This window comes from Diabrotica virgifera, chromosome 9, assembly GCF_917563875.1.
Source record: "Diabrotica virgifera virgifera chromosome 9, PGI_DIABVI_V3a".
Classification (NCBI taxonomy): Eukaryota; Metazoa; Arthropoda; class Insecta; order Coleoptera; family Chrysomelidae; genus Diabrotica; species Diabrotica virgifera.
Window position 1 is genome coordinate 35,276,670 of NC_065451.1, and position 27,682 is coordinate 35,304,351.

The 27,682-nt window shown below is 33.9% G+C and overlaps 1 protein-coding gene across 1 annotated transcript in view; it reads left to right on the forward strand.

The window, feature by feature from the left end:
• The window catches only part of LOC114330269 (potassium channel subfamily T member 2), a 630,795-nt gene that overhangs the window by 463,863 nt on the left and 139,250 nt on the right, over nt 1–27,682 (forward strand). Inside the window, exons 11-12 of the mRNA XM_050662017.1 lie at nt 4,715–4,780; nt 25,693–26,043. Of these exons, the coding sequence (XP_050517974.1) occupies nt 4,715–4,780; nt 25,693–26,043 (417 nt within the window). The remainder of the gene's footprint in view (nt 1–4,714; nt 4,781–25,692; nt 26,044–27,682) is intronic.

Genomic DNA, 27,682 nt, shown 5'->3' on the forward strand with positions numbered 1-27,682 from the left:
AATAATGAGAAAGGCATGAACTACATGTTTAGAAAACTACAGAAAGAAAGAATATGAAAAATGGGGCCTCAATATGAATATGTCAAAGACAGAGTATCTTAAAATAGGGGATGATGAAGAAGATCCAGAGTTAGAAATTAGAACCACAAAAATATATACAAAAAGAATATAAATATCACGGATCTATAATATCTAAAGAAGGCACTACCAAAACAGACATCGAAAACAGAACGCACCTGGGCAAAAAAGCGGTAAATATTTTAAGCTCTCTAGTATGGTCTAAAGATATACGACAAAAAACAAAACTGACAATCTATCGAACCTTGATAGAGCCTATAAGTCTAGTAAAATAAAATTACACTACATGTAAATCAAAATGTAGATTCGTACAGGTTGAAACAAATTTTATATCAAAGTTTACTTAGGAGGGTACAATAGATATTTTTAAAAAAATACTCAAATCATACAAGGGGATCATTGTTTAAATAATTGAAAAGGGGTCATTTTTGCAAAAAAAAAATACTTTTTTAGCTGCTGACGTCATTCAATTACTAATTAAGGGCTATGTGATTGTTTTCTGTAAAGTTAAAGGGTAAATCTTTCACATAAGACTTACTAAATTACATTTGACTCTCTATTTATTTAAATAATTATACATAAAGCTTTAAAAACAAATTTGCAAAAAAATATTTTTAGCGTTTTAAATAAGCATTATAAAATATCTTTTTTTATAGGAGAAGTTGCGCTATGTTATCAGTATTAATCAGAAAAAAATTGGTCTAAAAATATTTAATATTTTTTGAGACATTGAATTTGTTTCTTAAATTTTACTCTATTTTCAATTGCAAAAACGCTGTTATTGCGAAAGAAATATTCACCTGTATTAAATCTTTGTATTTTTGTTTTTATGTATATTTTCGATAAATGTATTGATAAATTCAAATTTCAATTAAACTTTCCCCTAAAATGGCATTTGAAAATTTTTCAAATTTGTTTATAATATATTTTTTTAATTACTTCGCGGGGATTAAATATTTTGAAATGCCGTTTCGATTACTGGGTTCCTGGGAATTTTTCACTAGTTAACAAATTTTTTTGTCTTTTTTCCTGTTCTTTTTTTTTTCTTGGAGTTATATTACTACGGGCCCTTTTAGGGTTAAGTTTCATTAAGAATGTCGAATCTCTAAATTATAGATTCTAGACCTAAAAATATTAAGATTTAACTAAAATCTCTTAAATAAAATGTGGCTACTTACTGAGTTACAGGGTGTTTTATTTAAAAATTTAAAAATTATTTTTACCAAGTACTGTCAAACTATTTGACGTATCCTTATCATACATGGCAAAAAGTGTGGATACTATACAGTCTACTAAATTGTGATAAATAAAAGTTTCTAGCTACTACCAGAGGCGTACGACACGGGATAGTTAATGGTTGACCCTTCCCAAATTCTACGCCACTGAGGGAATTACTATTTTAGGGAAATTTTTCGATTCTCCAATACTTTCTATGTAAATAATATACTCTTTACTGGTAAAGATTAAGTCATTAATTTTCGAGATATTGGATGTTAAAAATGAAACGGCATAGTTATTTTGATATATTCATTCATTTTAAACTTCCAATATCTTCCAAACTGATGACTTTATCGATACCAATAAAGTTATTTACATACAGAGTATTGAAGAATCGGAAAATTTCGCTAAAATAGTAATTCACTCAGTGGTGTAGAATTTGGGAAGGGTCAATCATTCACTATCCCCTGTCGTACGCCTCTGGCACTAGCTAGGTAGGGGAGCCCAAGCGGGGATTTTTGCAGTTACTCGAGCGCGTCAGATTAGCATATGGGGGAAACCTGGTACCCTGCAGATGTACCTCTACCATATATTGGCTCTTAACACAGGGGAGTTCGTTAAGGGGGGCCCGAAAAAAAAATCTATCCTTAAAAAAACTCGAAATTGTCAGATTAAGATAAGGTAAGTTAAGTACATGCAAAAGAGTGTATATTTCAAAAATCTGACGATTTGAGCCGGGCGTAAGGAAATGGGTGAGTCCCAAAATTTCACAAGAAAAAAGCGAATATTTCGCGAAATGAATGACAGATCGAAAAACTAAAAAACATGTGCCCAATATTTTTTAAAAATCTATCGAATGATACCAAACACGACTTCTTAAGGAGAGGGGTGGGGGGTAAATTTAATATTTTAAATACGAATCCCGCGATATTTCGCGAAATGAACATCAGATCGAAAAACTGTAAAATACACTTATTCAGTATTTTTGAAAAATCTATCGAATGGTACTAAACACGACCCCCCATGGATGTGGGGTGGGGGGTTACTTTAAAATCTTAAATAGGAGCCCTCATTTTTTATTGCAGATTTGGATTCCTTACGTAAAAATAAGTAACTTTTATTCGAAACATTTTTTCGAATAATGGATAGATGGCGTTATAATCGGAAAAAACGATTGTTGGAAATGGAAAATTAAATTAAAAAATGGCAAGCGCCCACTAAAATGGAAAACTTTACTTAACTTTTTTTGGTTTTAGGACCTACTGTTTACAACTCAATAGGTCCCCAAAGCGCTCGAGTGACTGCACATTTAGCATACTTTGCTCCCCTACCATTAATCACAATTTAGTAGGGTATATAATAGCCACACTTTCTGCTAAGTATGATAAGGATACGTCAAATAGTTTTAAAGTACTTGGTAACAATATTTTTTAAATTTTTAAATAAAACACCCTGTAACTCAGTAATTAGCCACATTTTATTTAAGAGCTTTTAGTTAAATCTTAATAGTTTTAGGTCTAGAATCTACAACTCAGAGATTCGACATTCTTAATAAAATTTAACCCTAAAAGGGCCCGTAGTAATATAACTCCAAGAAAAAAAGAAGAAGAAAAAACGACAAAAAAAATTTTGTTAATTAGTAAAAAATTCCCAGTAACCGAATTATCGAAACGCCATTTCAAAATACTTAATCCTCGCGACGTTATTAAAAAAACAAATTATAAACAAATTTGAATAATTTTAATATGCCATTTTAGGGGGGAGTTTAATTGAAATTTGAATTTATCAATACAGTTATCGAAAATACATATAACAATAATGAGATCTTAAGCAGGTGAATATTTCTTTGGCAACAACCGCGTTTTTGCAATTGAAAATATAGTGTCATTTAATAAATAAATTCAATATCTCAAAAAATATTAAATATTTTTTGACCATTTTTTTTTTCTTAATACTGGTAGCTTAGCGCAACTTAGTCTGTAAAATAAAATATTTTATAGTGCTTATTTAAAACGCTAAAAATAATTTTTTGTAAATTTGTTTTTAAAGTTTTATATACAATAATTATTTAAATAAATAGGGGGAAAAATTTAATTTAGTAAGTCTTATGTGAAAGATTTATCCTTTAATTTTGCAGAAAAAAATCCCGTAGACCTTCATTAATAAGTGAATTACCTCAGAAGTTAAAAAAGTATTTTTTTGCAAAAATGACCCCTTTTTAATTATTTAAACAATGATCCCCTTGTATGATTTGGATACTTTCTTGAAAATATCTTTTGTACCCACCTAAACTTTGATATAAAATTTGTTTTAACCTGCACGAATTTACATTTTGACTTTTTTATTATTTTATTAGACTATATTATGACTTATGGGGTAGAAGTTTGGCAGCTTACGCAAAAGATGGAAAAATTATAGAAGTAGTAGAAATGGATTATCTAAGGAGAGCGTGTGGTATATCCAAAAAAGATCAAATCAGGAATGAAGATTTTAGAAGGAGGACAAATACTGTATATTCCAGTGTAGATGAAATTAAAACGACACAACTAGTATGGTATGGTCACGTGAAACGAATGAATGAAGATAGATGGCCAAAGAAAACTTTAAATTAGATACCACAACAAAGAAGAAGAAGAGAAAAACCTTCAGTTGTTTTAGAAGAAAATTTATGGCACATAATGAAGATAGAGATGTCAAAGAAGACGAATGGATGGATAGAAAACGATGGCGGTCGAAATGTGGGAAGTGCCAGAGGCTGTAGGAACCTCGCTTAGAGATAGATAGATAGAAAAAGCTTGACGAGAAGGGGTGGACGAGAAGGCGTGTATAGATGAAAGCATGAATGATTGGAGTAACTCGTAACTGTCAACTGGCATTCTTTGGTTGGTTCCATCTTGGTTTGGGTGGCGTCCTGGCTGCCCTACTACCCCGCGCACGGCGACCGGTCTGGTGCGGCGCGCGGGGGCGGAGGGCGACCAGGCGGCCGGCTAATCCGTGGAATACATGCTGGGAGTGCCGGAGGGGAGCTATGAGTAAGGTCGACGTGTCAGATATGCTCGCTAAGAGCGGTTCCGGACCCGTCGGCTGGAGAAAGAGGAGGTGGGTTTAGTCGGTAGGCGGCCCGGCAAGATAGAGATAGGACGGACTGAATTCGACACACCTCCTGGGACACCTTCCCAGACGGTCTTAAGAAAATTTTATCTCCCAAAAAAAAAGATAGAAAATGCTTAATTAAATGGAGAAAAATATTTAGGCGAAAGTTTAACTCGAAAATTTCGAAATACAAAAAGAAATTCACAGTATATAATATATACGAGTAAATTAAATGCGAGTCTTGGATTACGTGACGCACGGTCATGTCATTGCACAAATAGCTATGTTTCTTTGATCACTCTGTCCTGAACCTTGCACTCCCCAGGTCCAGTCTTACTCTAGACGATTCTGAGGATTCGAGCCGACTCGCATGGCATGACGAATGTATTCGGTAAGTCATAATATCTGTCTTTTATTTTCTTTAGCGAAGGACGTCAACGGTACACTAGAGGCATGATACAGTTTAACATACAAACTCCCCCCATTATCCCTCTCTCCCGTTAAGATAGGGAAAATGACGCCATTCCCAGAATTAAACATTTTTCATTTTTTTTTGTTCGTTATTTGTGATACAAAAAATTGGAGTGAAGGCAACTTTAGACCACCATCCCCCTCCTCCCCCTGTCCTAGAAAGGGTGCCCCTTTTTCTTTTTATTATTTTATTTTTTTTTTTCATGGGTTGCAGTCAATTTAAAAATTTCAAAAAAAACACACGCCTATTTTGGCAGTATTTATTAGATTTTAAGGAAATATAGAAACAGGTCGATTTTTGATTTAAGGGGGACACATTTTTACGCTACATACATCTATCATTTGTCAACCCCCTCCCTTCCACTTCCTCCTCCCCTTATTTTTAAATAAGGAATAGGTGCCGTGTGCTAGCTTATTTGAAAGGATATTCAATTCTCTTGTCAGTAATATAAACATTAACATAAATATTTATACAGGGTGTCCAAGAAAAAATATTTTAATTAAATTAATTGTGACAAAAAGAAGAATTATGTAATTTATTTAATTCAAAATACATTCTACTGCTGTCACAAAACAGAAAAAAAAATGTTTTTTGATAAATAAACATTGCTTTTTGCTTAATTTCAATGTTTAAGCTGCCACCCATCTGCCTCTTGGTAGGTATATACCGTGTAAATGTGTCATTTCCTTAAAATCTAATAAATACTGCCAAATATCGAGGTGGACTCTTTTCTTTGGCCCACTCTGTATATTTTGTGTATGTATACAGTTATGGAAAATAATTATCTGACTATAGGGCATTAATTTAACGCAAGGAACTGAGAAAAAATATTATATAAACTTGTATATCCGAGAGAATAACATGTAACCACATGTCTGTGATAGACCCTTAATCACTATGAGCAGTCTTGTCTGTACATTATTGCCGAAAGAAAGTTTATTTCTTAGAAGGTGTAGGGAAATATTTCAAAGATCTGATTACAAGATTATGAAAGCAGGTTCATATCTTAGATTAAATCAACAGTTTCTTTGATCTCAATTCATAAAAAATAACATAATACATTCTTAATGGCATAAATTAAAACTATTGACCCTAAAAAATATCAATTGTATAATATTATTAAGAATATTATTAAAACAGGTATTATTTTGTATTTTGACAACGACACCCGACTTGGGCGTCGAAACGTTAATAAAATCATTTTTAGGTAAAATTGTGGCTTATTTCCCATTTGAATATACTTGATTAATTAAAACTATTTTAAATTAAATTTTCAAAAAGTCCACCACGTTCAGCCAAGCAGTAGCCCAATTAAATTAAATCTATTGTTTAATTGCCTTCGGGTGTTCGACAACATTTCGTCTGGGTGTTGATACCTCTTCTACCTAACGGTGACATTTTTTTATTTAATTTGATGGCTTCTTCGGGTGTATTTAATTTAATGGGTTGTAGTGCTATCAAAAGGAGGCTTAAAATCTCTCTAGCTGACGATATTATCAGATACAAGCAAGACGCAAAACTATCAGCCAACTTATTTTAAATAAGTTTGAAGGACTTATGGGAATTAATGATGGGAAAATCCAGCTTCTAACTAACATCCCAATAAAATCTATCGAGATCGAGTATTTCATTGAGAGCCAATTAGCGCTAACCCTTTTATTAGTAGACAACTATAACCTGCAAACAGCACCCAGTTCATATGCACCCGTTCTATTTCAGGATAATTATATTTATGAAATGTGGAATCAATAATATAAAAATAATAATGCACTTTAAACCAAAAACAAGCATTAAATATTTACTTCATTTTCAATTTAGATAGGTACTGATTTTATTTTTGCCAAATAAAATATTTATTGGGTAATAAAATGTTAAAATGCGACTGTTTTATTTTTGAGTGCTTTTAACATGATGCCAACTATAAACATTTTATTTGTAGAGTTAATCCAACTAAAAATAGATATATAAATATATATTATGCCGCATGAGGTGAAAGAGAATTATAAATTTAAACGAAAAATGAAAAAATGAAAATAGGGTCTCCCATATAAAAAAACATCAGTTGGTATTATATTTCCTTAGTGAGACCCCAAGAAAACGTACGCCACATTTTATGCCACTGAACTATTCCATAAAATATTTATCAAACGTTCCAATAAAGTTTTTGAAAACTTTTCTTAATAAAGGAAGTCTATAGCCTTTTTTATAGCAGACGCCGAAATCTCTGCCGAAAAATGTTTTTGCTTATTTCCCTGTACTATTAAAGTAATATTTAATAAAATAAAATTTAATGCTTGAATTTTGAAACGATAACATACCAAGTATTTTCTACTAGGCACTATTCACAAAACTATTTATTGACTTCTACCCCAGGCTGTGGGTGAAAAAACGTGATATATATCAGGAATTTTTGAAACCTATCAGGTGTTGTAAAAGACGATGCCAGGAATAACTTCTACTAAAATGTGACCAAAAATATTGTGAGCTTTTTTTCTTATTGCGATTTTCATTTGTTAAATTTGCAATTTTTAATGATTTTTAATTTTGCAGCTTAGGATATTGATTTTAGAGAAAAACTTTTTGATAGAAAGTTGTAGTAAATTAAAAAAACCTACAATTTGAGCTATGGTAAGTTTAATTTCGTTTATTGGTTATTCCAAAACAGCATGCGAAAGGTCCAAAATGGCCGTTTTTTACAATTGCGTTATTTATTGTACAAATAATTTTTTTTATTTTTTAAAGCTTTAAAATGAAGACCTTTCAATTCCAAACATAAAAAAAAAATTGCAAGGCCGGATTAACGAATTTGTTGCTTAGATATTATAAATTGTTTATCCCAAGAGGTCAAATGTTGAAAGCTATAACTTTTTGAAGAAAAATCATAGAGAGTTGTTGTAATATCCAATATCCTTCTAAAGAGTTATATTTTCATATTCTGATGTAAATAAATCCGTAAAATATTTTTAAACCTCTAATTTTTGGGTTTGAAAATAAGGGGGCAAATTTCGTTATAAACATTTAGAGCTGAAGCGGCCCAGTACATCCTATGAGTTTTTAACTTACAGATTATTGTTGCTGAAGAGGAAACGAAGATTTGTAAAAAAATTAAAAATGTCTACGACCAGCTGAAGCCTAGCTAAATGTTGGGTTTGAAAATAAGGGGGCAAATTTCGTTATAATCATTTAGAGCTGAAGCGGCCCTGTACATCCTATGAGTTTCTAACTTACAGATTATTGTTGCTAAAGACGAAACGAAGATTTATAAAAAAAAATAAAAAAAATTTACAACCAACTGAAGCCGAGAAAATTGTTTATGTTTTCTTAAATCGTAGTGCCTTTATTTATAACAATTAAGAAATTAGTTTACAGTCATTGACTAAAGAAAGACTTATATTATCTTAAAATAAAAATTATTATAAACTATAATTACATTTAATTATTAAAAATTATTTTTAAAATCGGTGCGTTTGCGAGCGGCCGAATTTTGCAAATCGCCCGGCTCGCTTCAAATCCGCGCGCTCGGAGAATTTTTACGTAACTTGTATTAAATTTTGACCGAAAACAATTTAATAATATTACCATTATAATATACAGTGTATTTACCACTGTATTTGTTTTTTCTGATAAACTTTTATATGTGAAATCTCATTTCTGAAGAAATAAAATTACAAAAATGATACATATAACTATATTTTTAATTTTTGCATTGTTATATAAATATAATAATAATAATGTTACTTCTTATTATACAATATAAAACTTTTTCTTCTTGTAGTGACTATCCGTTTTAGATGTTGGCGAACATCATGGCAATTTGGCAAACCCCATTTGGAAACTGAGAACCAGGAAGGCGAAGGATTACCTTGCTAGAAAATTTACGTACGTCGTTCAACACAACAACTACAAATATTTTTAGAGCAGCAGTACCGATTTAGTGTGCAAGTACAGATTGCCATGATGGTCGCCAACATCCAAAACGGATAGTCACTACAAGAAGAAAAAGTTTTATATTGTATAATAAGAAGTAACATTATTATTATTATATTTATATAACAATGAAAAAATTAAAAATATAGTTATATATTTCATATATAATGTATCATTCTTGTAATATTATTTCTTCAGAAATGAGATTTCACATATAACAGTAATCAAGAAAAACAAATACAGTGGTAAATAGACTGTATATTATAATGGTAATATTATTAAATTGTTTTCGGTCCAAATTTAATACAAGTTACGTAAAAATTTTCCGAGCGCGCGGATTTGAAGTGAGCCGGGCGATTTGCAAAATTCGGACGCTCGCAAAAGCACCGATTTTAAAAATAATTTTTAATAATTAAATGTAACTATATTTTATAATTATTTTTAATTTAAGATAATATAAGTCTTTCTTTAGTCAATCACTAAAATAATTTCTTAATTGTTGTAAATAAAAGCACTACGATTTAAGAAAAAAGAAACAATTATCTCGGCTTCAGTTGGTTGTAGAAAATTTTTATTCTTTTATAAATCTTCGTTTCATCTTCAGCAACAATAATCTGTAAGTTAGAAACTCATAGGATGTACAGGGCGGCTTCAGCTCTAAATGTTTTTAACGAAATTTGCCCCCTTATTTTCAAACCCAAAAATTAGAAGTTTAAAAATGTTTTACGCATTTATTTACATCAGAATATGAAAATACAACTCTTTAGAAGGAGATTGGATGTTTCACCAACTCTCTACAATTTTTTTTTCAAAAAGTTTTAGCCTTCGACATTTGACCTCATGGGATAAACAATTTATAATATCTAAGCAACAAATTCGTTAATCCGGCCTTACTATTTTTTTATGTTTGGAATTGAAAGATCTTCATTTTAAAGCTTTTTTAAATTAAAAAAAAATTATTTGTACAATAAATAACGCAATTGTAAAAAACGGCCATTTTGGACATTTCGCAGGCTGTGTTGCAATAATCAATAAACGAAATTAAACTTACGATAGCTCAAATTGTAGGTTTTTTAATTTACTACAACTTTCTATTAAAAAGTTTTTCCCTAGAATCAGTATCCTAAGATGCAAAATTAAAAATCTTTAAAAATTGCAAATTTAACAAATGAAAATCGCAATAACAAAAAAAGCTCACAATATTTTTGGTCACATTTTAGTAGAAGTTATTCCTGGCATCGTCCTTTACAACACCTGATAGGTTTCAAAAATTCCTGAATTATATCCTGAAATCGACCTATTTTTCACCCACAGCCTGGAGTATTCCCTTTATACAGATTTGAAATAAAATAAAATCATTTCGTGTGATTCCACCATTAAAAGTTTGACTTGACTGCCTCAAATATGCTAATAAACTCAGAGTATCTTAAGTAAACAAATTTTAAGTGAATTTATACCAAATATCTTTCATCTGTTTCAAGCAACACGCTAATTCTGGCTCTAAAAATGGTCTTAAATCTCTAAAAACGCTCTAAAAATCATTTCGTGATGAAAAAAGTAATTCCGCAAGGTTGTAAATGCTGGCCGATAACGAAAGTGTACCCTTGACGTCCTTGAAGTTTATTATACCCTTAACTTTCTGTTTTCCCTTAAGCTATTGCTAACTTCTGCTAAATTTTTTATATTATGTGCCCACTCGAATTTTAATATTCATGTAATAAACGTATTTTATTATGATAGACAAGGCAAAACGACGGCTTCGTTGGAAAAAATATTCCCATGAGATTTTGTTGCATAATCACATTCGTGAGACACTCCAGAATAAGGTTCAAGAAGTCGCTTATGTGAAAAGTGGTCCCAATTTATTTAAACAATTCTCGGAAAATCAATATTTTCGACCGGGACAAATTTTTTTTAGATTTTTTGTGCCATTCTGGATAAAAAAGGTCTCTTGTAATTTATCTCTTAAGTTGATCGTTTTCGACTTATAAGCAATTGAAAATTTGAAAACCGCAAAAATGGCTATTTTTAAGACCTAATAACTCGGTTAACAATTATTATTATGAAAGTCAGAAAGTGACTAAATGATCCTGAAGAAATTTGCATCATTAATTTATTACTAAGCTGTTATTTTTAATTATTAACAATGAGAGGTGAGATCGTATTGAGTCGGCCGTCAACGTGAGTGCGAATAAGATGCACCATTGACTGTCGGAATGGCATCTCTTTCGCACTCACCATTGACTGCCGCCTAATACGTGCATGGCACTTGTTGTTATTACTTAAAAATAATCGCTTAGTAATAAAATAATGACAAAAATTTCTTTGGGATCTTGTAGAGGTGCTTTAAACTTTGATTTAGTCGCTTTCTGTCATAATAATAATTTTTAACCATGTTATTAAGAAAATTGCCATTTTTCTTTTTTTTTCAATCTTAAATTGCTTATAACTCGAAAACGGTTAAAGAAAAATTACAAGAGACCTTTTTTGTTCAGAATGATCCAAAAAAGCCCAACAAAATTTTTTACGGGCCGAAAATACTTACCCCTAATTGTTTAAACAAATTGTTTTATTTAAATTAAAAAAAATGTTTAAACAAATTGGGACCACTTTTCGCGTGGGCGACTTCTTGAACCTAATTCTGGGATGTCTCACGAATGTGATTATGCAAAAAAATCTCATGGGAATATTTTTTCCAACGAAGCCTCGTTTTCGTCTTGTCTATGACGAAATATAAAATTTCAGGTTTAAAGTAAAAATTTATGAATTTGAAAATTATTAAATAAGTAGTGTGTATAATAAAATAATGCATATTAAATACGTTAATTCTAAGTAAAAGATTAACACTGTTTTAAATAATAAAATATACTAAAGTTAGATAAAATGTTGCATTGGCCCCATGAGCAGTTTAGGTAGATAATTTATAAATCATTGTAAACTTAATACAACGTGTAGTTAAACAACTTTTATGAAAAAAACCAGTCATCGTCATGGCATCTACACTCCTAGCGGAGTGATTACCGCCATCTTTGGTCTCTTCCGATTCATTTGTCTAGGGGAATCGGTCCGCATTAACATTTTGGTTTTACAATTGGTTGTGTGACTTGGCATCTTCTACAATTTTCCTCCATTCGTTCCTGTTTTTGCTTCTGGTTCCCCATTCTCTGACTCCCATCTTCTTAAGGTCCTCGACTATCTGGTTCTCCTATCTGGTTTTGGGTCTTCATCGTGGTCTGCCTGACACAGGTTTCCATTTGCTAATTTTCTTGATACCGGTTTCTGTATCTCTCCTTTCTCTAAATAAATAAATCTGACAAAAACCTCGAACCTCGAACCAGAAGCCTCGGAATTGGACGGATACACAGATGACGACCCACGCAAAGAAAAGGACAAAGAGACCAAATAAACTACGAATTGGCACTTGGAACATCGCATCGTGGAACAAAAGGGAACAGGAAGTTGTGCAGGAATTGGAGCTCCATAACATTGATATATGTGCCCTGAATGAAACAAAAAAGAAAGGGAAAGGAAATGTCAATAAGAACAAGTTTATGCTCCTGTACAGCGGAGTAGATAAAAACAAACGAGCACAAGCAGGAGTAGGCCTCTTAATGCACAATAAATATAGCAGCAGCATTCAAGAAATAAGATACATCAACGAACACATGATGCTGGTTTGCCTTAAACTTCACCACACGACACTTAATATTATCCCCGTATATGCCCCAGATAACAACAAAAACAAGGAATAAAAAGATGCTTTTTATGGACAGCTCCAAGATCTACTGGACACCATAATAGCCGGTAGTAAAAGAATAATTCTCGGCGACTTAAACGCCAGAGTCGGCAACATACCTGTGGCTGGAGCTACACAAAGATTTAATGAAGAAGCGCTCAACGACAACGGAGAAAGACTCCTAGAACTTTGTTTATTGAATAACCTCCGAATTAACAACACATACTTTGAACATCGAATACAGCATAAGATCACCTGGTCAGATACCAGAGGACGTAACTATGATTGACTACATTATAACAAACAGACAAATACACCCCAGGTATATAATAGATGTGCGCACTCTATCGTCCGCCAATGTAGGATCCGACCATGGCCTGGTACTAGGGAAAATAAATATAGAAATCAACACACAACGCAAACGAAATACAAAAGTCGAAGAAAAGTTAAACATAGAAAGCTTAGAAGACCAAGGGACACAAAACTTGTACAGAAACAGACTAACAGAAAAGCTAAACAGCCATAACCTAGAGACTAAAAAGGATATAGAAGAAACCTGGAAAATTATTAGAAAAAGTATCCTACAAGCAGCAGAAGAAGCTTTAGGTAAAAGAAAAGTCAACAGAAATAAACGTGAATACAAAACTCCATGGTGCGACGAAAGGGTGAAAGCACTAGCAAATCAAAAGAAACAAGCTTTCCTAACATACAAAAGAGTGAAGACACCGGAGGCACGAGACGACTACGTGACAATCAGGAATAGAGTAAACTAAGAAATAGATAACATCAAAAGGGAAAACTGGGAGAAATTTACCAAAGATATGGAATACGACCTCTATGGATCCCAGAAAAAGGTGTGGAAGATGATAGGAGACAAAAAACAGAAATGAATGAATTTATACGGATAGATAACATTACGGAGACACAATGGACTGAGCATTTCGCGAAATTATATGGAGAAGGAGAAGAAGAGAACAGAGAAATAAACAATAATGAAACCCACGATAGAGTACTAATATCAGAAGAAGAGCTACAAGAAAGAATAAAAAGATTAAAAAATAGAAAAGCACCTGGTCCTGATAAGATAAATAATGAACTGCTATAATATGGAGGAAGAACACTACTCAAATGGCTCCTAAAATTATTTGTCGATATAATAAATATCGGAGTAGTACCAGCGGAATGGAAGGAAAGTCTCCTACTACCGATACTCAAAAAGGGAGACTCGAAAAATCCTGAAAATTATAGAGGCATTAGTCTGATGAACATCACATTAAAATTGTTGACGGCAGTCATAAAAGATAAAATCGAGGAAAAAGCGAATATGGCAGTTGAACAGCAAGGCTTCCGGAAGAACCGCAGCACAATAGATGCAATTTTTATTATCAGGCAAATAGTAGAAAAGTCTATTGAGTATGGAAAACCAGCATACATGTGCTTTGTAAATTTAAAAAGTGCTTTTGACAGGGTGAGGCGAAATGATATCTTAAATTTATTACAAGCTAAACAAATAGACCACCAGATAATAAGGCTAATTAAGGAAATTAACAAGAACAACAAGACCAGAGTTATAATGTCAACAGGAGAAACAGAACGCATAGAACTAAAGGGAGGAATTCGCAAAGGAGGCTCGCTTAGCCCATTGTTATTCAATATGATGATGAATCAAATAATTCACGAAGTCAGAAAACGACATAGATACCACATGGGAGCGCATAAAATCACGATACTATGCTATGCCGATGATGCAGTACTAATTGTTGATAACGAGGATGACCTACAAAGGCAGCTCCACACTTTCAATCTCACAGCAAATAAATTTAATATGAGAATATCGGTAGAAAAAACTAAATGTATAGTGATAAGTAAAGAGCCGCGTAGATGCAAATTAGAAATAGACGGCAAAATTGTAGAACAAGTAATGAAATTCAATTACCTGAGGAGTAGAGATCACTAGTGACAGGAATATAAGAACAGAGACCACAACACAAGCGACAAAAGCGGCAAGAGTAAGTGGTTGCCTCCGAGAAACCATATGGAGAAACAAATATCTGACCATGGAAAGCAAAATAAAAGTATACAAGACAACAGTAAGACCTATCCTAACATATGCAGCGGAGACAAGGACCGATACAAGAAAGACGAAACAACAAATCAACAATATCGAAATGAAAGTATTAATATTAATAGCGGGCATATCATTAAGAGACAGACAAAGCAACAGAAGTATACGAGAACGTTGCAAAATTCAAAATATTAACAGGTGGATAAAAACAAGAAAGAAAAACTGGAACGAACATGTAAATCTAATGGAACCAGATAGATTAGCGAACATATGTAAAAACAACAAGCCGTATAGCAGAAGACCCGTTGGAAGGCCGCCGAAAAGGTGGAAAGACAATGTACAGTCAACAACAACTGAAACAGAATAAGAGGCAGACAAACAGGAGTAATCCTAGTCACGCGAAGAAGAAGAAGAAGAAGACAAAAACCAGTAGTAATATAAATAAATAGTCACAAATGATTCTTTTTCTTCTACTTTTTAGCCTTCCATCATCCATTTTTGGACATAAGCCTCCCCAAACTCGTTTCATCGTTCTCTATCAACAACATACTTCCAATCTGTTCCGGCTGTTTTTGATATCATCTATCCCTCTCATCTGTGTTCTTCCTCTTGGTCGTCTACCTTGGTAAGGTCTCCAATATTGTATTGTGGCATTCCAGCATTGGTCTTTTGTCTATTAGTGTGGCCTGCAAATCCTCATTTGAGTTTGACAATGCAATTTTTATTGTGATATCCTCTACTTTTTTTTATCCTAACCAGTTGTTCCCCTTTCTATCTGAAAAACGTCTACCTAACATTGTCCCTTCCATTGCTCATTCTACTGTGGTTAGTTTGTTCATATCTGCCTTGGTTAGGGTCAAGGGTAGAAGGATCAGGTAACACTATGTATTTAAATCTGACTTACCCATATGCCTCAAAAGGAAAATCTTTGACCAGTGTGTGTTGCCTGTATTCACCTATGGAACCGAAACATTAACACTCACAAAAAAGGTAGTGAACAAGATTCGCGTAACAAGAGAGCTATGGAGCGCCAGATGTTGTGTGTCCTCCATGAGAGACCGTTCCAAACGAAGAAATACGTCGTAGAACAAAAACAACTAAATCTAAGATCTTAGATCTAACTAAACAACTATTAAAACTAATACAAAAACATAAAAAAATAGAACAAAACAGAATACCACAAGAATGGAGATCAAGCATCCTAATACCTCTCTTCAAAAAAAGGAGACAAATCGGACCCGGAGAATTACAGAGGAATTAACTTATTAAACACAATATTAAAATTAACAACCAAAGTGATAACAAACAAATTGAATGAAATTATAACATTAGCAGAAGAACAACAAGGTTTTAGGTCGGGAAGGTCATGCACTGACGCTATATTTTTAATGAGGCAAGTTCAAGAGAAATCGTTGGAATACAACAAACCGGCATATTTAAGTTTCGTGGACCTTAAGAAAACATTTGACAGGGTCACACTAATGGACGTTATCCATTTGTTATACTCGAGAGAGGTACCTCTAGGAATAATTAAAACGATCTAAAACATCTACCAGAACAACACAATAAAAGTAAAAGTGGAAGATAAACTAACTGACCCAATTGAAGCCGGCAATGGGATAAGACAGGGGGATTCCTTGAGTCCTTTATTGTTCAACCTGAACATGGACGAAATAATAAAAAAGTAAAAACTAAAAAAGGATACCAAATGGGAGAAGAACAACTTAAAATAATCTGCTATTCGGACGATGCAATACTAATCTCTCAAAGTGAAGATGATTTACAACGTATGCTGAACTAGTTTAACATAATCGCCAGAAAATTTAACATGTTAATTTCCTCACAAAAGACAAAATGCATGGTTATAACAGCAGATCCAATAAGATGTAAATTGGAGCTGGAAGGTCAGATAATATTAGAACAAGTGATGGAGTTTAAATACCTAGGCATCACACTATCTAGCTACGGAAGGCTCGAAACAGAAGTGGAAGATCAAGTGAATAGACCAAACAGAGCCGCATGTTGCCTGAATGATACAATATGGAGAAATAAAAATATCGGAAAAGAAATAAAAGGCGGAATTTACAAAACAGTCATCAGACCAATAATGACATACGCGGCAGAAACACTACCCGACACAGAAAGGACAAAAATATTGCTCGAACCAGCGGAGATGAAAACCCTTCGAAAAATCGATGGTAAGACTCTATGGGACAGAGCTAGAAGTACAGATATACGACGGCGATGCAAGGTGTATAACATTAATAACTGGGTAAGAAACAGAAGAATAAACTGGAATGACCACATAAGCCGAATAACAACAAATATATTAGTCAGGACAGCAAGAGACGGTTCCCCAATAGGAAGACGATCAGTGGGAAGACCACGAAAACGATAGAACGACAACTTACTAGAGGCACATTGAAAAAACAGACAGAGTCATGTCTATACAAATAGAAGAAGAAGAAGAAGAAGGAGAAGAAGAAGAAGAAGAAGAAGAAGAAGAAGAAGAAGAAGAGAAGAACAAAAACAACAGACGCTGTCGAAAAAATCGCGTCACTAAAGTAGAATTGTGAAGGACATGTCACCAGATTCTCAGACAACCGATGGACAAAGCGAATTGTCGAGTAGAGACCACGAAAAGAAGCACTACGGAGCAGAGGACGCCCACTAACCAGATGGCCCCATGATTTGAAGCATGTTATCGGTAACTGGATGCAAGCCACATAAAACAGAGACAGATGGAAAGAGCTGAGGGTGACCTATGTCCAGTAGTGGATGCGAACAGGTTGATGATGAAGATCAAGGTTTGACATCCATATGCCACGATAGGAAAGATGCAGAACACTTTGTAGAGGTTGATCATGGTTTGTAGGTCGTTGAATGTGCTTGCTATAATCACGATGTCGTCAGCGAATCTGAGACAGTTTAACTTGTTGCCAGTAAATTTGATGCCATATGATGGTCAATTAGTAGTTTCGAAGATGTCTTCTAGGGCAAACAAGACATTTCTAATAAGGTAGTAGGTGATAAGAAGTTAAGGTAGTCAAATTAACAAGATCATAACCTGCACAAATCCGTGCGAAAAAGGATAGTCACAAAAAAAGCAGTTTTTATCTTTATGATAAGGTTTGGACAAAAGAAAATTCAAACAAATTGTATAACAAATAAAACAAAGCAAATAAAAATTCTAATTGTGGCCCACAATCATAATGATATCAATTAAATAATATGATAACTAAAATGTTAACAGACACAAATAATTAAACCTGTCGATCTAGTGGGCCATCTTAAAATTTTGGAAGAAATTCCTTTGAATTCTAAGGATAAGCCGACAGACGTCATGCCAGTCAAATTCGACTTTGAAACACCATTTGAAGTGGTCGTAAAAAACCACCAAATGGATGAAACAGTTGAACCGAAACTGGAGGAAAGTTCACTCGTATGGTATACGGATGGATCTAAGATAGATGAAAGGGCAGGAGTGGGAGTTCTTCTTCTTCTTCGTCTAGCCATTCACGTCCACATCTGAACATAAGCCTCTTCAAGTCTTCCTTTCCATTGTTTTTTGTTGTACGCTACTTGTAGCCAATTTTTCCCGGCAGTTCGTTTCAGATCATCTGTCCATCTCATAGGAGGTCTGCCTCTGGGTCTTTTGTGTTCGTATGGTCTCCAGGTTAGAATTGTTCTGTGCCATTTGTTAAGATCGCTCCCAGCTACATGTCCAGCGTATTCCCATTTCAATTTTAGTGATTTTTGTACTACATTGGTAACTTTGGTTTTCTGTTTTATCCATGTGTTTATTTTCCTCTCCTTAAGTTATATGCCAAGCATTGCTCTTTCCATCGCATGTTGAGTGACTCTGAGTACGGAGAGTAGGAGTGGGAGTTACTGGGCCGAATTTTAGGCTATCCAAATCTCTTGGAAACGCCCCAACTATCTTTCAGGCAGAAATACATGCCATACAGATTAGTGCCCAAGAATGTCTCAACCAAGACACTCGTAAGGCAAAAGTCTTCATTTTATCAGACAGCCAAGCTGCCTTAAAGGCTCTAAAGTCATTTACTTGTGAGTCAAAGTTGGTTTGGGAAGGAATCCCTTAAGAAGCTGTCGGAACGCAACAACAAAATAACTTTGATGTGGGTGCCACCTGATAGCCTCGCAAAAGAAGGGGCCAATGCCCCATTCCAAGGTGCAGAACCCTTCTGTTGACTACCAACAAGCCACATCAGAGAGGAACTCCGGACCTGGGAACTCAATCAACTACAACTATACTGGTCCAACACACCAGGACAAAGACAAGCAAAAAGACCCATAAAGGTGTCGAAATGAGTAAAAGTGCCTTCTCGAAATGAGTAAAAAAGATATAAAAATGGTCACTGGCCTTCTTACTGGTCACTGCCCTCTGAGATATCATCTCAAAAAAATGGACAAATCCGATAGTGAGAACTGTCGTTTCTGTCACAACGAAAAAGAAACGGCAGAACACATTCTATGCAATTGCGTAGCGCTGTTCTGCAAACGACTAAAATTCCTAGAAGAGGTCACCCTAATGCCCTCTGACATAGGAAACAAGTCACCTAGAATGCTAATCAATTTCATCAGAAGTATTTGCATCCTAGAGTGTAACTAGATTAAGGTATGCACAAAAGATCTTTATAGATCGAAGCGCTGAGAGGCTCCACAGCCTTAACGACCTCACATAATCTATTCTAATCTAAGATGTTAACTAAATAATATTTCAGCTGAATAATATTCCTATTTTTTTTTCTATGTTCATTTCAGTTCCTGTATTCAAATGATTTGCATGTATTTGTCCCAAAATTAGTTATGTAAATAAACATGGAGATAATAATTGTATTCGAAATGTATGGAATGAGGAATGCTAATTAATGATCTTCCCTAATAGCAAAGGGTTTAGATATATGAAAATAAAGCTGATATTGGTACTTGTCCTTCCTCCTATTAGAAAAATGTAGAAATTAGTTTTTAGATGTTTTAGAATAAACTAAAATAATATGTATCATTGTGTGTAAAACTAATTGTTTTTATATTATTTCTAAAGAGTTTTCAATAACAATTACTGCTGTTTACATATTTACTTACCTAAATCCCCGTCTTTCAAGTTTCTGTCACGTATTTATGTTGATTTGATTGTCAAGATCGACTCTGTAGTTTGGCTTTGATTCTTCAATTGATTTACATGTCGTTACCAACTATCTTGTTTCACGATTGACTGAAAAATGACGCAACTCTATGCACTTTTTCGCTAGCAGCTTTTTTAAACACTGACGAAGGAAAATTTTTATAGTCTTGGTATAAATGCCGGTTAGTTCTACTAAACAGTATTTAGTGTCACTCTGTTTTTATGTATACAAATTATGAGAACAATAATGTAAATTACATTTATAATTACATAGGTACGTGTTACTCCATTAAAATGTTACATTTTTTAAGCCGTACCTTGCATTTGTTAGAGGAGTCAATTTTATTTCTTTAATGTATTCGCGGTGTGCAAGTACTTGGAAAGGGAAACGAGAAACGACCGTGCGCGAGTCGCGGAGAAATATTGCAACTATCTTAAATAATTCATATTGTCATACATACTGTCATTGACTCAGAAAAATTATATATTGCTCCACAATATTGATATGATATGCAATTATTATATAAAGGTAAATTTAATCGTAATTAAGGTAAATGTAAAAATTAAAGGTAATTGTATTTTGCTTGCAATACTGCATTTTAATAACGGATTTTATTTACTACATACAATTGTTTACGTTTGCTAAACATAACCTGCATCTTATTTTTTTCTTCTTATTATTTTTTTGGACTATGGTCTTGACAATTATCCAGCAACCAGGACTAATATAATTGGCCAATATTATTAAAAGTGCGAATAAAAGTACAGAGCGTAGAAATAGAGGTCGCTTTGCCGAACTTGCACGGTCCCAATAGGGGGGATGGGGGGATCAGTAGAAGCTTAAGTTCAAGTTTTTGGGGTCGCCACCCTTGTCCCCCGGCCGTCATCTTGGAAATGGTGTGTAAAGGGGTTTCGCGCTATATCTCGTAAACTACCAACCCTACGGAAAATCTAATTAAATGTAAAATGTAGAAAATTAAATTTTCTTCAATTTTATTTCTATTACTTTTTATCGTCAAGTGACCAACAAAAAAAATATAAACAAAAGTATGTAAAACATTTTTAACAAGATTCATTTTGGAGGTTATAACTTTTTTTCAGTTCATTTTAAAATAAAATAACCTTATAACAATTTTGTAGAGGGTTTTTCAGCGAACAATTTCCACTACAAATTTGTTTAATTCTATTTATTTATATAGGTGTTACAGCGCTCCAAACTTAACCAGATTCCCGAATACTCATAGGGATATAATAAAAACAAAAGTTAGGCTTACTTTTCTATCTACATATATTTTTTATTCATACAATTTATTATGATTTTAACATTACTATGCTATTATTAATCTGTTTTTGACCTTTCTCCATACTATAAAACTTATAACCCGAAGCATATATAGAAACGGCCCAAGAAGTTGTTTGCAGACAAATTCGCCAGTTCAGAAGAAGAATGACGCAACCGCATATTGCAAAATTCTTAAGAAGAGCAAAAAACGAATTTTTGTTATCAAAATCATAAAGTATGATCAAAATTAGCCATTCACCACAACGTGGTCAGGATCTCGAAATATAAACGTTCTTTGGGGTGTGCCGCTTGTTTATGAAGTAACATAACTTTTTCCTATTGTATATTTTGACTTAGAATTTTCCAAAAAACTTCTTCATGAATTATATTTCATTATTGTGTTGGTTAAAATTATAAACTAAAAAGTTTGTCACTCAACTTTTTTAAGTAAACATGAAACTAACGAAATATGATGACAAAATGTTTAAAAACTAACAACTCCTTTTTTAATACGTTTGAATATTTAGGACAAATCCCATTGTTATCTACATACTTCAGAGATTAAACAGTAAAATTTTCAAAAGGAAATATTTACAGCGACCAAAGATACAGCGAGGTAAATTTGAAAAATCATCAAAATTGATTTTCGGCATTTTTGTATAAAATTTGATTTTTGAACATGTTCCACCAAATCTAGATAAAAATAAACTTCATATTCGGATTCAGCGACGTCGAAAACATAAAAATAGACCAAAATTGGTCATTCACCTTAAATTTGATTTTCATGGTCGGCATAAAGATTGCTGCCGCTCGACTAATATATAGATAGAAAAGTATTTTTTGTTATTGTATTCCTATGAGAATTCGAGAATCTGGTCAAGATTGGAGCGCTGTAAAACCTAGATAATAAATAAAATTAAACAACTTTATAGCGAAAATTGTTCATTGAAAAATCCTCTACAAAATCGCTATGATGTTATTTTATTGTGAAATGAACGGGAAAAAAAGTTATAACCTCCAAAAGGAAACTTCTAACAAAATTTTCTCATATTTTTATTTATAACTTTTTTGTTGGTCACTTGACGATAAAAAGTAATATACATAAAATTGTAGAAAATTTAATTGGCTATACTTTATGTGTAATTAAATTTTCTGTAGGATTGCTATTTTAGAAGATACAGCGCGAAAGCCATTTGCACCTCTTTTTCCGATATGGCGGCCGGGGGACAAGGGTGGCGACCCCAAAAACTTGAACTTAAGCTTCTACTGAACCCCCCTACACATTAAAAAAATAAAATTGACTCCTCTAAGAAATGCAACCTAAATGTAACATTTTAATGGACTATGTGTATTTGAGAACAAGTTAAAAAACTGTGTACCTAATTGCGAATCAAACCGATCGGTGAAGAAGGCAGTACATTATTTACTTACTTATTTACATACACCGTGGCGTTACAAACCTTCGTGGGTTTTAGCTAACTCAACAACATGCCTCCACTCTTCTTTGTCTTGAGCAACCTCTATCCAATGCTCCACCCTCATAACTGTCAGGTCTCCTGCTATATTATCTCCCCACCGGAGTCGAGGGCGTCCGCGTGGTGTTCTTCCAGTTGGGACTTCTTCCCATACCAGCCTTACTGTCCTTTCGTCAGAATCTCTTCTGTGGTGTCCTGCCCATTGAAGTCTTTTGGACTTTATTCCTTTTGTTATGTTGGCGTCTGGGTATAGTTCTTCCAGGCATAGTTCCTTATTTAGTTCTTATAAAATCTTATTGGTTCACATAAATCCAGTATAATGTTACTGCGTAATATAGATATAGGCGAATATTTTACATCTGTCGCCGTAGCTGCTAAAAGCAATCTTCAGCTTTTAAATATCTGGCGGTCATTGCATCTTCGACATCTCTCCAAGGCCGTCTGGGTCTAGCTCGTTTTTCTTTTATTGGGTGGAGTTCATTTTTCCATCATTTTTGGTCATCAGTTTACTACTTTGGTTTCAGTTGTGTCCATTATGTCTAGATTAATTTCTATTTCTTTCCGAATGTCTTCGTTCCTCACCCAATCAAGTCTAGTAAGGCGGCAACATCGTCTTCAATATTTAATTCTGATGGCCTTAATTTTTTTATTTTTTCCTTTGATTTATTTTCCATAGTTTTCCAGTACATTCTAATACTTTATTTTATTATTTTATAAATTGTATTTGTTTATTTTCTTTTGTTATTTAATTATTTCACAATCCTCCACAGACATATCTAGTAGCTGATCTTGTTTGACCAATCCAATGCAGTGGTTTTCCCCCTGTAACTAAGTACTCGCTTTTTTCTATATTAATTGTGATGCTTCACTTAATACTCCTCTTCCACTTTAGTAAGCATATACGAGTAGTCTATATCACTCTCGTCTTCAGCTAGAATGTCTTGGACATTGGATATAAAACACACCGTATCTTTTCCTCTCAGAGACGCTTAAACCAAGATAGATTCAATGGCCACACTTTTGGCCTATTCCACGTCGACCTCTTCAAATCTATCGTGGTTTTCTAGCCCTAGATTATATTCTCTAACATGACCTTTTTTAAGAGGTCTAACTTCGAGACTGTACCTTCCATGTAGCTTTTTCTAGATGGCTTTTCTTCGCCTAATGCAAAGAACCGCAGATTTTCCAGGCCATCACACTGACATAAAATTTGCTCTCTTGTTTCTTCTTGTAGGTGACAGAATCTGCATAGGTCATCTCTCAATCCCATCAGCATCAACTGCTTATTCAGCTGACAGTACCCTGTTAGCAGACCTACTATGGCTTTTGCTGTTTTCCTGTCTTACCTTATTAGATATGCTGTAAATTTTAGGGAATTTTCTGTAATGAACTGTTTCATCTGTCCTTGTCCTGGTAATTTCAACCACCATTTCAGAGATGTGTGATCTAGCCACATTCTTGTAGCCTACGGCTCACGGTCTCCTGGTTTATTTCGGGCACCCACGCAGTCCCCACTAGCTTAGAATTGACCTCCATGGAATTGAGTGCCTTAAGCGCTACCTGGTCATCTGTGAAGATAGCAAATAAACTGTATGTTCTTTTCTACCTAAGTGACTGTAGATTTAGCAATGCTGCTGTAGGAGTTGTTCATGTCATCCAGGCATGCTAGCCTCTATCTATTAGTTAGCAGCCTCATTGCTCCCACTTATTGCGTCTTTGTCCGCATTTGTCCATATTAATTTGTTTTTGCCCATATTTTGTCATTGGTTTAATAACCCTTGTGTATACCCATAGTCATTTTGGGGTTGAGCCCCCAATTCTTACCGCAAATTCTTGTACATCTGACCAAGGACATACTAGCTTTCTGTGTGACTTTCAGTATTTGAGTATTCCATGTAAGCCTATCATCAAACTGTACCTTAGGTATAGTGTTTCTTTGGATAATGAAATCTTCGTTCCTTCCAGCACTGGTGATTTTAGGCCTCGTAATACCATCAATTTTGTGAATTTGATTTGTATGTTTTTGAGTATTAACTATCAGTCTCTCTTGTTTACATTAATATTAATAATAATTATTATCAACTATATTTAGGGCTTCTTGCATTCTCCCAGACCACCTGGGCAAATTTGTCCCTGATGATGATTGCAATATCGTTAGCATATGCTAGACAGTAAAAGACTTTGTGTCCAAACTTTTCTTTGTAAGAGAATTTTGACTGTGTTTTACTACGAATTTTTCATAACATGAAATTTAGGTCTGGATCCCGCGTACCCCAAAAAAGTTGATTAATGGCAAGCTGAAAATTTGTTAATAGCTTAAGGGTGTCTAGTCGGACAAACTTTGATATATGGGAACACTGGAACAGGGGAAGTTTTAATTGTGGAACAGGTTAAAAATTTGGAACGTCAGACTACGAAAACGTCAGAGGTATTTTGTCGGACAGAACTTCCAATCGATTTGTTACCCTTTCATTAAACTCTCATGCAAAAATTAGACTGCTATTATTAACCAACATGATCTCTGTCTTTTGACATGTTCTTCGTGTTCCACTCATTAAAATTCCCAGTTGGTGATAAACACCAGTCTGATTTTTGCATGAGAGTTTATTGAAAGGGCAACAAATCAATTGGAAGTTCTGCCGACAAAATACATCTGACGTTTTCGTAGTCTGACGTTCCAAATTTTTAACCTGTTCCACCATTAAAACTTCCCCTGTTCCAGTGTTCCCATATATTAAAATTTGTCCGACTAGACACCGTTAATATATTAACAAATTTTCAGCTTGCTATTAATCAACTTTTTTTTCTTATGCGGGATCCAGACCAAATTGTATATATTATACTGTTTTGTTTAATTGACTAGTAAAGTTTATAATCGTATTGATATCATGTATTAGCATTTGTGCAGAATATTATAAGTATTACGATATACCTACATCTGGTGATTAAACTAAAACATAATATTAACAAATTATCTATTAATATATTACATATCTATTAATTATACAATATAATACGCCTCAATAATATAAAATACTTCAGCTAACTGTAGAAAAGTCTAACGAAATAAAATTTAACTAAAAAAAATGTAATTTTGACTAACTTATTTAATTTAACACATAATATACTAATATTTCATCTGATTGTGTTTTGGTGAACCTACCAAAACCCATAACACTTAACGATCATTCTTTCCCCAGCATCGTGAAGGGCTTCCCGCCGGTCTCCCCCTACATTGGAGTCAGTCCGACCCTGTGCTACCTTCTGAAAGAGAAAAAACCATTGTGCTGTCTGCAGCTCGCCCAAGTGTGTGAACATTGCAGCTATAGGAACGCGCGAGACTACCAGTGGCAGAACAAAACTATCATTCTGGCTGCTGATTACGCTTCAAATGGCATCTACAACTTTATAATACCGTTGAGAGCCCACTTCAGATCGAAAACGTCGTTAAATCCCATTATTTTGCTGTTGGAGAGGCGGCCGGATATAGCTTTTCTCGATGCAGTTTCCTATTTTCCTTTAGTTTATTGGATGCTGGGATCTATAGACTGGTAAGATATTTCTTTATTTTTTTCTTTTTATTTTGAAATAATTAAATATGATAATGGTTTGAATAGATAACTAGAATATACTATACAACTAAACAATATAGCGAATGAAAGAATATCACTGATCAATAACATTGCAGTAAACCATATTTATACAAAATCTTAATTCCCATTTTTTTATTTAAAAGTATATTACACTCTATTGACTATCAACATTAAACAAAAGTAGTTTACATTGACATTGACTTAAGGCAAGAAGGGTTTACCCACTGGCAAAATCAAAGTGAAACTATTATAAAATTATATAAGAAATAGATATACATATTATAACTACGAACTAACAAGTTTACTCTAAATGTTAAGTCCAGTGGTTTGAATCTATTTAACCTACGTTTGTCTTGTAAATTGTCTAGGAGATTAAATATAAACTGGTTTTGACGGTCTTCTAGCTTGGTAATGTATGCAGTGCTACGTTTTGGATGACTTCCTGTACTATATTTATTTTAAGGTCTGTTGTTGATATACCACGGTGCATTGGTGATAGTTAGGATTTTTTATTGGAAGCGTTGAATGATTTCTATAGAGACTGGCTATTTCCCATAGTTCCAACCAATAGGTCCAGATGGGCGTAAGTACTGTCTTATAGAGAAACAATTTATTAATCTTGATGAACGGCCCATATTTTGTGAATTGGAGAACTAGTTTTTTTCTCTTGGTCTAAATATGTTACCTCCATGTGATTCTTCTGTCCAAATAAATACCAAGGTATTGTACCTCGTTGGCTAAGGGTAATTGATATTTATTTACAGTTACAGGGGGCAGTTTCCTCTTCCTATTGTAAATGTAAAATAAATAGATTTTCCTTCTTTGACTTTAATTTTTCATTCCAAAAACCAATCTTATATTCTGTTTAGATACGCTTAAAGGAGATGTGATTCATCAATAGGGTCAGCATGTTCAACTAGGATTGCAGTATTGTCGGCAATTGTTCTTGGCATAATTTCTTCTGAAGGTGATTTCCTCTCTAGTGGTTCCTAAAAAGTTTTAGGTACATTTGCAATAAATAAGAGATACAAAGTAGGTCCCAGCACGCCACCCTGTGCTACGCAAGCTTTGGTAGAAGATTGTTTAGAAGTTGCATCTTGATATTTAATGAAGTAACACCTACCTGACAAATATCACTCAAGAAGAATATAAAAGTTGTGCGGTAATATACTTTTTAGCTTCTATAGGACGCCTTCATATCACACCTTGTCAAATGCCTGCATAACGTCCAAAAATGTCGCTGAACAATGCCTCTTGGCATCAAAATTGGCATTTATATATTTTACCACCCTGTGAACTTGTTGACTTGTTAAGCAATAAGACCAAAATACAAACTGGTGGTCTCGAATTAAATTTTTTGGTCCATGGTCCGAGCATTTTGACTAATAGTTTTTGGCTAATAGCAAGAAGCTGATTGGTCTGTAAGATATAGTCTTCTTGAATTTTTCCCGGATTAAAAATTGTTATTGGATAAGATACTTCCTGATTTTGAATCGTTCTGGCTGCTGATTACGCTTCAAATGGCATCTACAACTTTATAATACCGTGAGAGCCCACTTCAGATCGAAAACATCGTTGAATCCCATTATTTTGCTGT